Here is a 15360-nt window from a genome sequence, read left to right on the forward strand (position 1 = left end):
GTGTTGCAGAGCCCAACTGGCTCCTTGGTATTCTGGAGAGCTACAGGCAATGAAATGAGCTGGACAAAAGACTAAAGGCCAGATGGTACAGGACATAGTCTGAAGCCCACCAACAGTGGTTAGTGAACATAATTGTGACTACCATGTGGCAGCACAGGTGGCAAAGAATGCATATTTCACAGCTTGCATTACATCTAGTAGCTGTTTGGCAGAGCTATTTCAGATTGTCCAAAGGTTGCTGACTCCCACTGTGGGGGAAGAACCTCTGGAGCATTCAGGGAGCTGCTGTGAGCAATTTGCTGCACACTTTGAGGATAAAGTTAGTTTACTTCAGAGTGACCTTGACACTGCTTTTGTTGCGCTTGTAGTCAAAGTAGCCAATGCCAGAGGCTGTGATCTTCGTGGAATTGGTTTTAGTTTATGCAGCCACATAAGGGCAAAGTGCTTGCACCTATACTCTCAACTATGTTCACAACTATGTGCCCACTTGACCCCTGTTCCCAAATCTAACAGTTTGACTGATTGTGTTCAGGATTTGTTAATGCTTCTCTGTGTCAGAGTGTGGTTCCTGCTGATTCGAAAGGTGTGGTGGGATGACCACTCTCAAGGAAATTAGCCCTGGACCTTTTGGTTTGGAATAACTACCAGCTAGTTGTAAATACCTCTTTTCTAGAAAGGTGGTGGAGAGAGTCCTAGTGGGGAAGCTTGAAGACATTGTTAGATGCCACAGATTATTTAGGCCAGTGGCTCCCAATCTTCTCCCATGAACCATTTGAAAATTGCTGATGTTCTTGACTGATCACTTAATTTTCTGCCTGTTGTAGCAATTGTAATGTGCTGTACTAGATGTTTTGTGATTCTTAAATTTTATTACAGACACTCCAAACCACTTGTATGATGCTTGGGAACCCTTTATCTACACCCATTTCAATTTGACCTTAGGCCTGGCCATAACACCAAGTCAGTCTCAGTCCCCCTTATGGATGACTTTTATCAACAATTGGACAAGCGGAGTGCAGCTTTACTCCTGTTTCTTGATCTGCACAGCGTGAGCATGGGAGAGTGCTTTTCTGCTCTGGCACTTGCACTGTGGGGTGCTTCAGGGCTGTATTTTTAACCCCTGTGCTATTTAATATCTCTAGAACTGTTGGGAGTGGTCATTAGGAGTTTTGTGGCAAGATGTTATCAGTATGCTGATGACACTCAGCTCCATTTATCTGAAGCTGGAGAGACTTTGCAGGCTTTGGACCAGTGCCTGAATGCAGTATTTGATATACTTAAGAAAGTGCAGATTATAAATAGTTAAATAAATTTAAAAAAAAAACGCACTGAGATGTATGAGGGAAATTAAGCTGAGCTTAAATCCTGGCAAGACTCTGGATGAGGGGATCCCATGTCCAAGAAATTGGCCAATTGCCTGTTCTGGATGGGGTTGTATACCCCAGCTTTGCCACTGGAGACATATGTAGCCTTGGTGGTTAGGGGTGTGTTTTACCAGCTTTGGCTACCTGCCCCATTTCTCCAGTGCAGGTAGAACTTGACAGAACACAAATGCGGATGAAAATTCTGGTACAAATTATAGATAACTATACTTTTATTTAAGTCTTTAAAGATAAATAGCTTGCTTTTTGTGTTTATAATTAACCTATAAGGGTACAGTACCTAGTCTGGTGGCTCATCCTGTGACTGCCCTAAGCAAAACCTATACATATTTTGTCAGCTTCCTTTGAGCAGCTTCTCCAGTCTAACCTCCCAATAATTAGTGGAAGGAAAGCACATGGAAGCTTGCCACCAAGGAACTCATGGAATACGTCTCATGTGCCAGCACTGTCACTTAACACCTGTGTGCTAGCTCCATGGATAGTGTCCATTATGTTAAAAAAATGATACAGTATATACTCTAGCATTAGCTATAAATAGCACCTCAATTTAATACATGTGGGGATCACCTAGGGCTACACAGAACCCTTTTTATAGCTTAAAATTTCATAAGTTATCTGACATTAAGGAAGGATAGGTGTGGGAACTGAATAAAATCCTTCCTCACCAAGCAGCAGAATTTTCGCACCATGGGTCCTGCAACTAGATCTGAGAGGGGAGCCACACGCTGCATTTGTTCACACAATCTTGCTGCTGTGTATGTAATCCCCTTAAACTGGGGAAATGCTCTGCCATTTTCTAACATGGTTGTCGTGGATGTACTGATTTTAAATTGTTGCTAAATCTGGCTCCAAATATCATCATCAAGTAGGAAGGATTACCTTTTTTATCTGGTTTGTAATCAAATATGATCCACAATTATTGATTCAGATAATAAATACTTTGCAGGTTGCAAATACAGTGGTACCTCTGGATACGGACGGGATCTGTTCCGGAGCCCCGTTCGCATCCAGAAGCAAACACAACCTGCAACTGCGTGGGTCGCGATTCGCTGCTTCCGCACATGCGCGCAGCGTCATTTTGACCGTCTGCGTATGCGCGGACAGTGAAACCCAGAAGTAACTCGTTCCGTTACTTCCGGGTCGCCACGGAGCGCTCAACCTGAAGCACATTTAACCCGAGGTATGACTGTATTTTTTTTATTATTTTAAATTTCTATGTTAAAATTGATAATTTCCTTTTCATTTAAATAGGTTGCATTCATGCTAATAGAACTTAGAAGTAAGCACAGCAGTTTTTGGTGTCTTTGATTGCATCGGGTCAAGTGAAAAGATAGTATTTGTTAAAGGTGTAAAAGTTAATGTGAAGGAAGTAGAAGGCTTTATTTGGAATAGAAAGTGAAAATAACTTCTTTTCAATGTTAAAGCTAGCTAAGGAGGTTTTGGAGAACTATTTCACACAGAGTTAAACTGCACTGTGAAAAATGTAGGCAAGCTGTTTCCTATTGGAACATTGTATTCACTCTTAAGGAGATTGTTGTGCCAGATAGCTTTTCAATTTTTTAAAAAAATCTGTTGCTCAGTGAAAAATATAAAAGTTAAATTGTAGTGGTTGTTTAACTCTCTTGTCTATTTGGTGACTAGATGGTAGCATAAAATTGAAAACAGAGTATAATTGAGTATATCTTGCAAGCTTCTGTTCGTATCCATCTTTATGCCTGAATAGCACTCATGTGATGTCCAATTAATTTGGTGCCTAAAACTAATATTCTTATGCTTGTTTTATTCTGTATATAAAATTGCTCCTTGATAGTTACTTTGATGACTTAGCTTTGATTCCAGTTGAACTCTTTGGTTGAAAGGTTTGAGAGTAGTAAACAGTTGTATAAAGGCAACATTTTCAAGCTTTATATTGTGCATTTATAATGAATATTTTTACCCCATCTTTCTATGAATTATACTAAAGGTGGTAATAATAAATACAAAAATAAAGACAATACTAATGCACTAGCAAAAATACAAACAACTGGGATTAATAGACTATAGCAGCTGTAAGAAAAGAGCAGATAAAATATTAACAGTAGACACAGTAGCAAGAGCCTAAGACACATAATCTTACAAACCAAAGCCTGGGATAAGAGAGTGAGGTATCTGCTTTTGAAGGGAGAGAATGACACACTTTAGGTGCAGCAGAATGCCCTTTCTCATTTCTACAGCTTGGAAACTGGTGTGATTCAATGAAGCCTCTCTAGAAGATCTGAACAATGGGGGGACAAGGACAGGCTATCCACCAAATATCCTTGTTCTAAGTTGTTTAGGACTGCAAAGGTTATGACCAGCACTTCAAATTGTGCCTAGAAATAACTTGGAAGCCAGTGTAGCTATTTTAGCAAGATGATCCCAGCTGTGGGATGAACCAGCTGTGCTTAAAAATCTGGCTGCTGCAGGCTGCACCAACTGAGGCTGCTGGACACTTTTCAGAAGCATGCCTATGTAGAGTGCATTGCAATAGTAAATCTGGATATAATTTAAGGTGTGTGTCATTGGACACCTCTAGGAATGGGCACACCAGCTAAGATGGTTAAGGCACTCCTGCCAACACCTGACATCTCAGCAAGCTGGATCAAGAAGTACCCTAGACTAGATACCTGAAACTTCAATGGGTGTGCAACCCCATGCAAATAGGATGAATTCCTATCATAGATTGGTTTATCTAGTGAACAGAAGCACCTCTGTCTTGTTTGGATTAAGGTTCGATTTGTTGATCCTAATCCACCTGTTACAGACATTAAACACTGGAATCAAATGGAGAGAATTGGGTGTAATCAGCTGTCAAGTCTGGAGTCAGCAACAAAAATGATAAATCACCTGAGGCCAGTGCAGTTAAATATTTATTCAAGGAAACAAACCACAGCTCAGGCCTAGTGGTCTCAGCAACTCTTTCTAGGAGGTCTTGCCCTGATGAAGTAGTTGCGAGGACTAAAGGCCCCTACTTTCCTAGTGTCTACTAAGATGCCTCCTCTTCAGGGTCTTTCCCATGAAGTATCAGGCTGCGTCTGTGCACAACCACCCTCTGCTCTTCCAGTTTCATTTCTCTGCAAGTTCTAGGAGACATGGGGAAGGGGAGCTGGTCGCAGCAGGAGGGGGAGAGTCCCTGGATTCTTCATCATTTTATTTGTATAGTTGTTCCTAAAATTCTTCTAAAAGTGGAGCAGCTAGGTGTACTCGTAGTAGGAGAGTTAAATAAATCTACGGGGGTACATTGGTTTAAGAACAGCTTAGTTTATGAACAACTTGGATTAAAAACACTGTGAACCCAGAAGTAGGTGTTTTGGTTTGTGAACTTTGCCTTGGAAGCGGAACATGTTGAGTGTGTTCCATTTGTAAATTGAGTCCACCGCTGCTGTGGGAAAGCACGCCTTGGTTTAAGAATGCTTTGGTTTAAGAACGGACTTTCAGAATGGATTAAGTTCATAAACCAAGGTTCCACATTACAGTGGAACCTTGGTTTCGAACTTAATCCACTTCGTAAGTCCATTTGACTCCCGAAACATTCAAAAACCAAGGCACAGCTTCCAATTGGGGCAGGCACCCTGGAAACAATAGCTGGCAGCCACATTGGATGTTCGGCTTCCAAAAAACGTTCAAAAACTGGAACACTTACTGCCAGGTTTTTGCCTTTCGGAAGTCAATTTGTTTGTCAACTAAGCCGTTCGAGAACCAAGGTTCCACTGTACAGTGGTACCTCGGGTTAAGAACTTAATTCGTTCTGGAGGTCCATTCTTAACCTGAAACTGTTTTTAACCTGAGGTACAACTTTAGCTAATGGCGCCTTCCGCTGCCACTGCACGATTTCTGTTCTCATTCTGAAGCAAAGTTCTTAACCCGAGGTACTATTTTTGGGTTAGCGGAGTCTGTAACCTGAAGTGTCTGTAACCCGAGGTACCACTGTACTAGGTTATTGGCCTCATACAGATGTAAAATGTTCACTTTACAACCACGATTACGGGATCTTGCTGCAAGCTTGCATGCTTTCTCCAGTCTCTTCCACAAATACTGCATTTGCTGTATTGCACATGAGGTGCGGCAAAATAGTCTACCTGCTCCGTACCTACCTGCCCACCTACAAATTCATCCTGGCTTTAATCACAGTCTAGGCGTGAATGAGCACAGAGTACAGTTGATAGTACAAACCAGGAGTGTCTTCATAAACAACAGGTTTGTATACTATGGTTATTGACACATTTTCAGCTCGGATACCAAGAGCTATTGTAGCATGCCTAGTGAAAGTTAAGCATTTTTCTTTAAATGACAGGCCCTCTGTGCCAGATTGACTTTGAAACTTTCTTCTGTTTCCAAATAGATTTGCCTTGTGGCATGTTGGCGGGTGGGGTGGAGGAGAGATAGCTGTTGTTCAGAAAGCAGAAGTCCAAAATTTATTACATGTTCACTTCTGGATTGCAGAAAGGCTAGACCTGGCATCTTGAGAACAATTAGTCTACAAAAAGCACTGAAATAAAGGCACATGGAACACTCATTTTTAGATTATTTGAATTGGTAATCTTGCTGATTAGTTCCCATGGACAATTGAAATTTATTGCCTGATACACTGTTTTTAACTACAATAATTTGCAGCAATGCAGAGAGGAAGTCCATTAATAAGAGGGAAATTCAGTGTTTCGTGAGTTCCTATGCAAGAGGTAGAAGTACAGTTCAGTGCCACAATGTATCACAGTTGGCATATGGCACAAGAAGCAGTGAATAAGGACACACAAATAGTTGTGTGTAAACCAGCAGACCATAAAGATACTGAGAATGAGCTTTTGCAAATTATTATACAAAAGTCTGCACAAACAGATTCATTCCTTTGGATTTTGAGTTACTTTTCTAACGAAGTGCTATTCTACTGAATCTGAAGACTGGGATCTATGAGTGGAAGAGGCTTCTCATTAGTTAGGGTTGCCAAATGTCCGGACACATCTGAAATACTGCAGCCACAACTTTGGGCAAAACTAAAAAAAGCTCAGCACTAAAAATAAATCTGTCTGGATTTTCACTTTTTGGAATAGGCAAACCTACATTAGTGAAAGGATACAGCACCGTTTTACCAAAATTGGAAGGAGTCATTCAGGACTAGTAAGGCCCATTTGGATATTTCAAGAAAGGAGGTTAATAGTTGAAAATGTTTTGGAATGAGGATAAATATTAACTGGCAGATTATTAAAAGAATGAAACTTGGTTGCCAACTTGATCTTCCAGAAGATGGAAGAACAGGCAAAAAGAAGAGCTACTCTAGAGCTGACCCTTGGCAACAGTGAAAAAATTCATGTATTTTGGTAGGTAGAACCTAGTGTAACAATAGTATTCTAGGTATTCAAAAAAGTATTCAAAAAGATTCTAGGGTAGGGATAGCCGCTGTAATGCCCCCAAGTGTTGTTGGGACTCTAGTTCCCATCAGCTCCAACGAGCATGTCCTGTGGTCAGAGATGATTAGTGTTGGACAATTCAGCATCTGGCGAGCACCATGATGGTACGTGGATTAGGATTAGGATCTAGCTAAGAATGAGTCACCAGCACAAAACTGCTGTTTGAAAGGCTAAAACAATTTTACAACGTCCAGATCATGAAAAGTGGTGGTATCCCTATTTTGCCTTTATCAGATCTCATCTGGAATACTAAGTCTGATATTGGGCAGTGCAGTTTAAGAAGGATATTGAAAAACTGGAATATGTCCCGAGAAGGGGGATGAATAAGTTGAGGGGTTTGGACACCAAGTCACAGAAGGAATGGTTGACGAAATTGGGTGAACAGGTGACTGTTTAAGAGGTGATACAAAAATTTGAAGGACATTCACATAAAGGATGCAGCAGATTTGTTTCTCTGTCACTCCAAGGAAGTAGAACCTATACCACTAGAATCAAATTAGAAATAGAATCAAATTAGAAATAAGATATGACTAAAGGATAGAAAGAACATTTTACATTACTATAGTCTCAGGAGGTGATGGACTCTCCTTTAAGATAAAAGCAGAGGCTGGCTAGCTGCCTATCGGGAATGTTATGGTAATAGATTTTTGCTTTGTCGGGGTTGGACAGGATGACCTTTGATACTTCCTGCAACTCATGATTCTACAGTATACTACCTTAAAAGAACTAGATGACAATATTTCTTACTCAAAGCAAAATGATTAATTTTAATATAAATGGTCCTATAAGGAGCCTACATAAAACTGCTTTGTGTGATAATATTCCCCTGGGCAGGTACAATGCTTGAGGTTCTCTGTGTGGTGAATGTTGCATATGGAATCTGTGTGTTTGTGTGGGAAGGATGGGTGATATCAGACAAAGACTCGTTGAAATCCGTGGACGTAAGCAGCTTTAGTAACCTTTATTTCCATGCGTCTACTCTGCGTATGACAAGTTGGATATTGCAAAGAATTACTAAAAAATGGAATGGAAAGCAGAAGAAAAACCCTCAAAAAGTTGTGGAACAAGTTAAAAGAAACAAATGTAATGTGTTCCTTAAACTATTGTATAAAGCCTGTAAGCTCAAGCCTACACATGGCTACCCAGAAGCTAACACCATTGAATTGAACGGGGCTTACTCCTGGGTAAATCTGTGTAGGAATTCTATAACTTCAAAATTTTATCAGCTTTTAAGTATCCTGCTAGGGTGGTGAACACATGATACAGAGCATCCTTGGTGGTGGCCCCACAGTTGTGGAATTCTCTTCCAGTTAATATTTGTTTGTCTCTTTAATTTCTGGCATTCGGTAACTCCTTCAAAACTTAAGGGTAATATCCAGCTAAGTCATACTCAGTGCTACTTAAGTAGCACCATTGATTTTAACGGGACTAATGTTGGAATAGCACCATACCCTTTTCTGTTGCGTTTCTATAAGAGAACTTTGGTGCTTAATTCAGTATGTATCTGTTTGTGCTTCACACTGCCTGTTATGTTGCCTTTCTTTTCTTTGTATCTTGCTTTATACCATCCTGGCCCTGAAATGCAGCTAATAAATAACTCATTTATTTCAGCAGTTCGATACAATGTTGCATGGTCAGATAAACATTTAAACTTTGATCTTACGGTACATGTCTACTCCCTTTAAGGTTACAGTATAGCTGTTTTTCTTTTTAAATTGGGAAAATGCATATTATATTTTAAGAAAAAATACAAATGTCATTCTAGTACTGTTTGTTTACCAGATGTCTTCTAGTGGTTCATAAATAAATACCTAATCTCAGAAAACTCTTGTGATATTTTGTCTCTGAATAATTTCACTTGATTTCTCCTGTTAAACAATGGAACATGGAAAACTGGACTTCTATGCTCTCTAAAGTATATAACATAGTCAGTTCCATTTAAATTTGTTTGAGGTATATATATTGTGAAACTTTTTTCTTTCTTTACAGGGCAAACTTGATGATTATCAGGATCGAATGAACAAAGGAGAACGCCTTAACCAAGACCAGTTGGTAAATGTTTTGACTGACATATTGAAAGATTTTTCATAAGAGATTGGCTTCTTTTAGCCCTTGTTCTTTTATTCTGTTCTAATTGTTGCATTATCATGGATAATGAGAGACCTTAATAACAGTACTTTATATTATTATATTCTATTATATTCAGCGGAGGTGTATTGTTACCATATCTATACACACATTTACTTCCTCTGCCATTAGGGAAAATATGGAACTATTCTATGCAAATGACTAGGAGGAAAGTCTATACACTAAAGTAAAGACTAGCGTACAGTAGATTTCTTTTTTGAGGATTAAAGTTGGGAAAGTCTTCCAAGTTTTCAAACTTCAAAAGAGGCAACGTTAATTTTCCTCCCTCCCCCAGGATGCTGTGTCCAAGCACCAAGAAGTCAGTAATAACCTGGAATTTGCTAAGGAACTGCAGAGGAGTTTCATGGCCCTGAGCCAGGATGTAAGTAAAAAGTTGATGGTTCAGTTCAGACGACACTTAGGGCACTGGCTGCATAGAGGCAACAAACTGCTTTGTGTGTCATGGCAAACTGACTACTGTGAATCAGGAAGTGGAAAAGGGAATCATTTTAGCAAGTTGAAATAAAATGAGCACTCACCATGTTCCCAAGCCATGGTTTGACTGTGATTTGTGAACTGGACAGTGAGATTTTTTTTCTCTGTTCATGTTTAACGTTTTAGACTGCACTCCTGATTCCACTTACTTGGGAGTAGGCCTATTGATTTCAGTAGACATGGTTAGTTAGGATTGTGCTATTGGTCAAAATGAATGTGGTACCTGTGAATGACGTTCCTAAAATATGGTTGATGTGGATACCCCCCCCCCCCATCTTTCATGTATCTAGTAGCAGTGTTGGGCTGATTTTTCTTACATTTGAAAGAGCACAAAAGAAGTTTAATAAAGAAGCACTCCCACTTTTAAATGATGACAAATCCTTTCCTTTTATCCGGTGCTGTTGTTGTTGTTTTAAATTGACATAGCTCTGCTGAAAAGAAGGAATAGAGGAGGACAACATGAGTCAAAAGTTGATTTTTTTTTCTATTGTTGAGATCGCAAACGTTGAAAGATTAAAAATGTCTGTGATCCTATGTAGTCTTCACATACATTATGCAGATATTAAAACAGGTTTTCTAGAATCTCTTTAGACCTTTTTGATAAGTTCCAGCAGTCTGGTTCCATTATGCTTCAGTATTATTTTAGATGATAGTGCATGATGCTGCAATGCAGTATGTGAGGCACAGATACAGTTCTAGAAAGGTGGTAAACCACAGATGATGGGGAGTGGAGGACTTAGGCAATGGACTGGGAAGAATGGAAGTAGAGAAAGACAGCTGGCATACCTGTTTGTCCACATTCCATAAAACTTTCTGGGAAACATTGAGAATATTTGAAATGCTGATAAAATTGGGAATATTTTACTTTTTGTTCATTCATAAGTGAAGAGAGGGTAACAGTTTAAACTGGTCACAGTTAATTGTTAACCTAGTGTACTTTATTACTAGATTCAAAAAACAATAAAGAAGACAGCTCGACGGGAACAGCTAATGAGAGAAGAAGCTGAGCAAAAACGTTTAAAAACAGTACTTGAATTGCAGTTTATTTTGGACAAATTGGGTGATGATGAAGTGCGAAATGACCTAAAGCAAGGAACAAATGGAGTGCCGGTATTAACAGACACGGAACTGTCAACACTAGATGAATTTTACAAGCTAGTTGAACCTGAACGGGACATGAATGTGAGGTATTGTGATTGCCAGAATGATTCTGATATGGTTAATGAAACAATCCAATTAATCTCCTTTGCAACATAGGTGGTTTGAGGTATCTTACGCTTCCATTAATATTTTTGTTGAAGGTTGAGTGAACAGTATGAACAGGCATCGATTCATCTGTGGGACTTACTGGAAGGGAAGGAAAAGCCTGTATGTGGAACAACCTGTAAGTATGTTTATCTTTCTTAACATTAGAGCTAAAGTAGCACTTCAAATACCAAGCTTTTAGAGTATTCACAGTGATTCTGTTACATGCTATTTCCAGTGTCAGTGGTTATATAGTAGCTGAATAGCTGACAATATGTTAATTTACAGCAGATTGTATTCTATTATCATGTAACCTTACTCAGCACTTAATGAAAACCATTGCTGGTTTCCGTTTGTTCATCAGTATTTTGTGACCACTTAGCAACACTTGCTTTCCAGAAATTGGGTTAGCAAAAAAGCCTTTCAAAGTTTCATTTGACGTAGTAAAACAGATAATTTCACTGGCCTATCAAGTCGTAACTGATAGCTGGAGTAAAATTTTGCAGCAAATACACTAAAGAAACTAGATTCAGGTGATTTGATGGAATCTCCCATGTACAGCGTACAGATGCCTAAGTACAATGTGGTCATACATAAAAGGTATGGAATTGCTGTATACAGTCATAGTTGGTATATTATATAAATCCAGAGCCTTCTGAAGAATTGTTCACAGTTAAAGGAGTGGAGAACATTATTTCAAAAATAATTAACTGTTACAGTGGCTGAAAGAAGCTATGGTAGAAAATATATTTAGAAGTGATTACATACTTCAAGAACCAAATCAAGAGTAGTGTATTTAAATCACTATATTTAGTCATATTTGCTGAGGAATTTTGTCATTAAAAGTTTATCTAAGCTATTTTTGTTTAAAGGGTACAACTTGTGTGTTGAAACTGTTTGTCATTTTAATAATCTAGGTTTAAATAGTTTTCATGTTTCAGTTACTGGTTTAGTGGTTGAGATCATAGTTTATCTCCCATAATATTCATTTGCAGTGCATATGTAAAATTGAGTCCAGACTGTTTGTGTTTAGATTAAGCCACCTATAGGATGACCTGCTAATTTTGCTATGCTAGGTCTCATGAGTGATCTGCATAGCTCTCAGACAGGACATAAATACACAGTACATTTGGTTGCTGAACACCACTACTTAGTGTTAATTGGAGGTACTGTCTCTGTGTATGGAAGCTACTCTCCTGAATGCTATGGCTTCCTGTCATTGATGGAGCTCTCTCCTTTTGTTGTCTCAGTGGGGGAAGTGCTTTGTGTCACAATGTATTTCTTTTTGTGTCTTAAATCTGCTGTCTGTCACTTTAACTGGGAAAATTCAACTTGGTATTAAGTGAACAGTTGTTGGTTTGAGCACAACTTTCTAAACACTTCTGCATTGCTATCTCTGTCTACATTTTACTCATAAGATGCCTTAAGAGTTTTGCAGGGATGCATCACTCATACATGCTTTACTGAATCCTTGGGGAAGGCTGGAACTTAGAAATATGAACTCAACAGCTTTTTCTGTTCCTTGGAAATGCACATCATGTCTAGGGGATTGTTCGATCCCTAGACTGCTTACTATGCCATGGAATTTTTTGGCAGAATTGTCAAGATTGTTCAGATGCAACTGATAATTTTTTTTTCTGTGTCTTCCTATCACACCTGCAAAAGCACACTCAAGATACGATTATATTAATGCTAGGCATATACTTCTCGTCTTTTTCAAGTGTCAACATCTAGTCACTTCACCCAGAGCTTTGAATTTGCCTTTGGTGAGCATCAAGGTAGCATTTCAGTGGAGACAACTGTCGGTACTGCATGTTGGTCTGATTGACCAAGACCGAATAGTTACCTCCCACATATTTGAGCAGGTTTGCTGTGTTCCTCTTCACTCAGAGGATCATCAGTAAAGTTTATACCTTAGAATTTGTGATCACTTCCATATCAAAGTCCTTTCTATTGAGAGATTCCTATAGGTTTATGTCCATTGTCCATATCCTTTCTTTGTAAAAAAATACTGTTTCTTCTCTGTTGATCCTGTTTCGCTTTATCTGTCAAAATAGTATACAAATACCTATCAGTTACCTGTCATCTTGCATGGTGCTACAAGTTCACACCCTTCTCAAAATGTTGTTCATTGCATACATTTACTGGCATCCTCTATCTACCTGAGACCTTAGTTTAGTCCTGGCTACTCAGTTCCTCTATTTAAACTTGAGCTTGGCCTATCAGTTTTTTTCTTATACTTCATACACCTGTGGCTTCAGTGACAGACAAATTGCACCATATAACACTACAGAAAAATGGTCTCATTCTTGCTTGTGTAGAGGTTCTGTTTCCTTTTCTCTCTTTAGATGATTTATTTTTGTCCTTGCCCATTTTAATATGTGGCATGGCCACTTAGGATAATACCTGACCAAATCATACTTTGAGTAGACCCATTGAAAGCAATGTACTTACGTTACTCGGAGCCACTGATTTCAGTGGGTAAGATTAACATTGGATATTACCTTTAGACAAGTAATTCTCGTTTTTATTCTATCATGTGCCTTTCTTCCATTCTCATGTTAGTGAAAGTTAACAAGTCAGGAGTTCTTATTCCTGCATGTAGGCTTTGGATAGTTTTTAACTTCCAGAAACACTGAAGAGCCAAAATTCTAATTTGTTGAATTGTGTGCGCATCATCCATTGATACACAAATTTATTCTTGAAGAATTTGGATTTACATACAATGACTTCCATCTTAAGTAAGTCCTTATTTAAAAATAAACAATGCAGAAATTTGCAAAATAGATCATTGTGCTGTAGGTAGTGCAAGGTATTAATCTGCAATGCCCTTTGTTAGTGTTTATAATAATAAAATAATTTGATAAAATTAAAATGCTCAGGTATTTAGTGGGTGAAACAGTTTTAAAAATATCTGTGTTTTTATAACAGATAAAGCCCTAAGAGAAGTTATTGAACGTATTCTTCAAACAAGTTACTTTGACACTCACAACCAGCAGAATGGATTATGTGAAGAGGAGGAGACGGTGTCTGCACCTACAGTTGAAGATGCTGTTGCAGAAACTGGTAACTAAAAAAATATATTTGGAGCCTAATCCTAGGCTTGTTAATGTGTTTTATTTCCAAGTTAATGTGCATAGAATTGCAACTTCAGTAGATTTATAGGCTTACTGAAACCTTTACTATTTTATTGGAGCCGGCCATGGAAAACAAAACTAGAATCTTGTGTAACTGGTTATATCTATCCTACAAACTTAAACTGATTTAAAAAAACTTTCTGTGGCTTTCCCCAGACAACCTGTAGTTCTCTAAACCAGATAAAGTTTGTAGTGTTGGGTATGTTTCCTTTACAGGGTGCTTATTATGACCAACCTTCGTTTTGTATGCATACTAAATTCTTAAGTACTTAAAATTTAACTACAGTGGTACCTTGGTTCTCAAACATCCGGAAGTCTGTTCCAAAACCAAAGAGTTCCAGAACCAAGGCGTGCTTTCCCATAGCAAGTATTGCAAAACTGATTAATTCGTTCCAGACTTTCAAAAGCAACCCCTCAAACAGCAATTTAACATGAATTTTACTATCTTACGAGACCATTGATCCATCAAATGAAAGCAATAAACAACATACTGTACTATAAAATAAATAAAACAGTATTGTAGATGATAAAAATAAAAATTATTTTTATTCCTTACCTGCACTGATCATAGTCATTGTTTGGATGGGGGGCTTTTATCCATTTCTGCAGTCACACAATCAATTAATCAATTTCTGAACTGGGATCCACACAGTCACAAAAACAAATTAACTGAAAAAGCTTCAAAATAAAAAACCCCCAAATAAATAGCAAACAAAAGCACCAAATATAAGCTCGCAACACTGCAAAAAGTGGTTTCTTGTATGAATGTATCTCTACTAAAATTGTTAATAGTAAATTAAAATTGTAAGGTAACGGTAAACTAAAAGTTATGTATTATGTTTCAGTATAGCATTACCTAAAATCATGTATTTTCCTCTTAGAGCCAGAACCAACGGAAGAATACACTGAACCCAGTGAAGTTGAATCAACAGAGGTACTAAACAGTGGAAAGATTGTAGGCACCTTTTAAAAATGAATGCTACTGTCTTACTGTTGTACTCTCTCACTTTTATTTTAGTATGTAAACAGACAGTTCATGGCAGAGACTCAGTTCAGCAGTAGTGAGAAGGAACAGGTAGATGAGTGGACAGTTGAAACTGTTGAGGTAAGGTGTTCTGAATGTTTAGGTAACATTACAATCTGTTTTCATTCCCTCGTAGCTTGAATGCAGCTGTAAATCTAAAGAGAATTGTGGTCTTTTAGCATGATTGAGCTGGTAGTCCCCTTGTCAGTGCTAGCTATTGCCCACAGTTAATTTCGAAAATTCAGTATGTAAACTAAATCACATTTCACAAGCTAGTACACAACTAAAAGTAGACTGACAAGTTAGAAGAAAATGGCTCAGATACAAAGGTGTTTATACAAGTTCCATCCTCTTATTTCTGCCAGTATCCCACTTCCTCTGTAGCTCTCAGTACTACTTCTGACATTCTTCTGTAGAATCTGAGACTTAGAAGTAGTTTTTTAGATTGAGCAGGGGGTTGAAGTGAGCAGGAAGGGGATCCAAGCCTATATCTGTTATTAAACACTCTAGTGCTGTTTTATAATTTC

At 38.4% G+C, this 15360-nt stretch overlaps 1 protein-coding gene across 13 annotated transcripts in view; it reads left to right on the forward strand.

The window, feature by feature from the left end:
• CAPRIN1 (cell cycle associated protein 1) overlaps nt 1-15360 on the forward strand; it is a 34640-nt gene that overhangs the window by 5072 nt on the left and 14208 nt on the right. For 8 of the 13 annotated variants that reach the window (XM_083602029.1, XM_083602040.1, XM_083602038.1 and 5 more), the window contains exons 3-9: nt 8795-8857; nt 9228-9314; nt 10376-10614; nt 10729-10811; nt 13604-13738; nt 14691-14743; nt 14828-14914. In XM_083602029.1, the coding sequence (XP_083458155.1) occupies nt 8795-8857; nt 9228-9314; nt 10376-10614; nt 10729-10811; nt 13604-13738; nt 14691-14743; nt 14828-14914 (747 nt within the window). The remainder of the gene's footprint in view (nt 1-8794; nt 8858-9227; nt 9315-10375; nt 10615-10728; nt 10812-13603; nt 13739-14690; nt 14744-14827; nt 14915-15360) is intronic. The other 5 variants (XM_083602036.1, XM_083602031.1, XM_083602035.1 and 2 more) reach the window with 1 other exon arrangement.

This window comes from Podarcis filfolensis (genome assembly GCF_964270895.1).
Source record: "Podarcis filfolensis genome assembly, chromosome: 1".
In the NCBI taxonomy this organism is placed as follows: Eukaryota; Metazoa; Chordata; class Lepidosauria; order Squamata; family Lacertidae; genus Podarcis; species Podarcis filfolensis.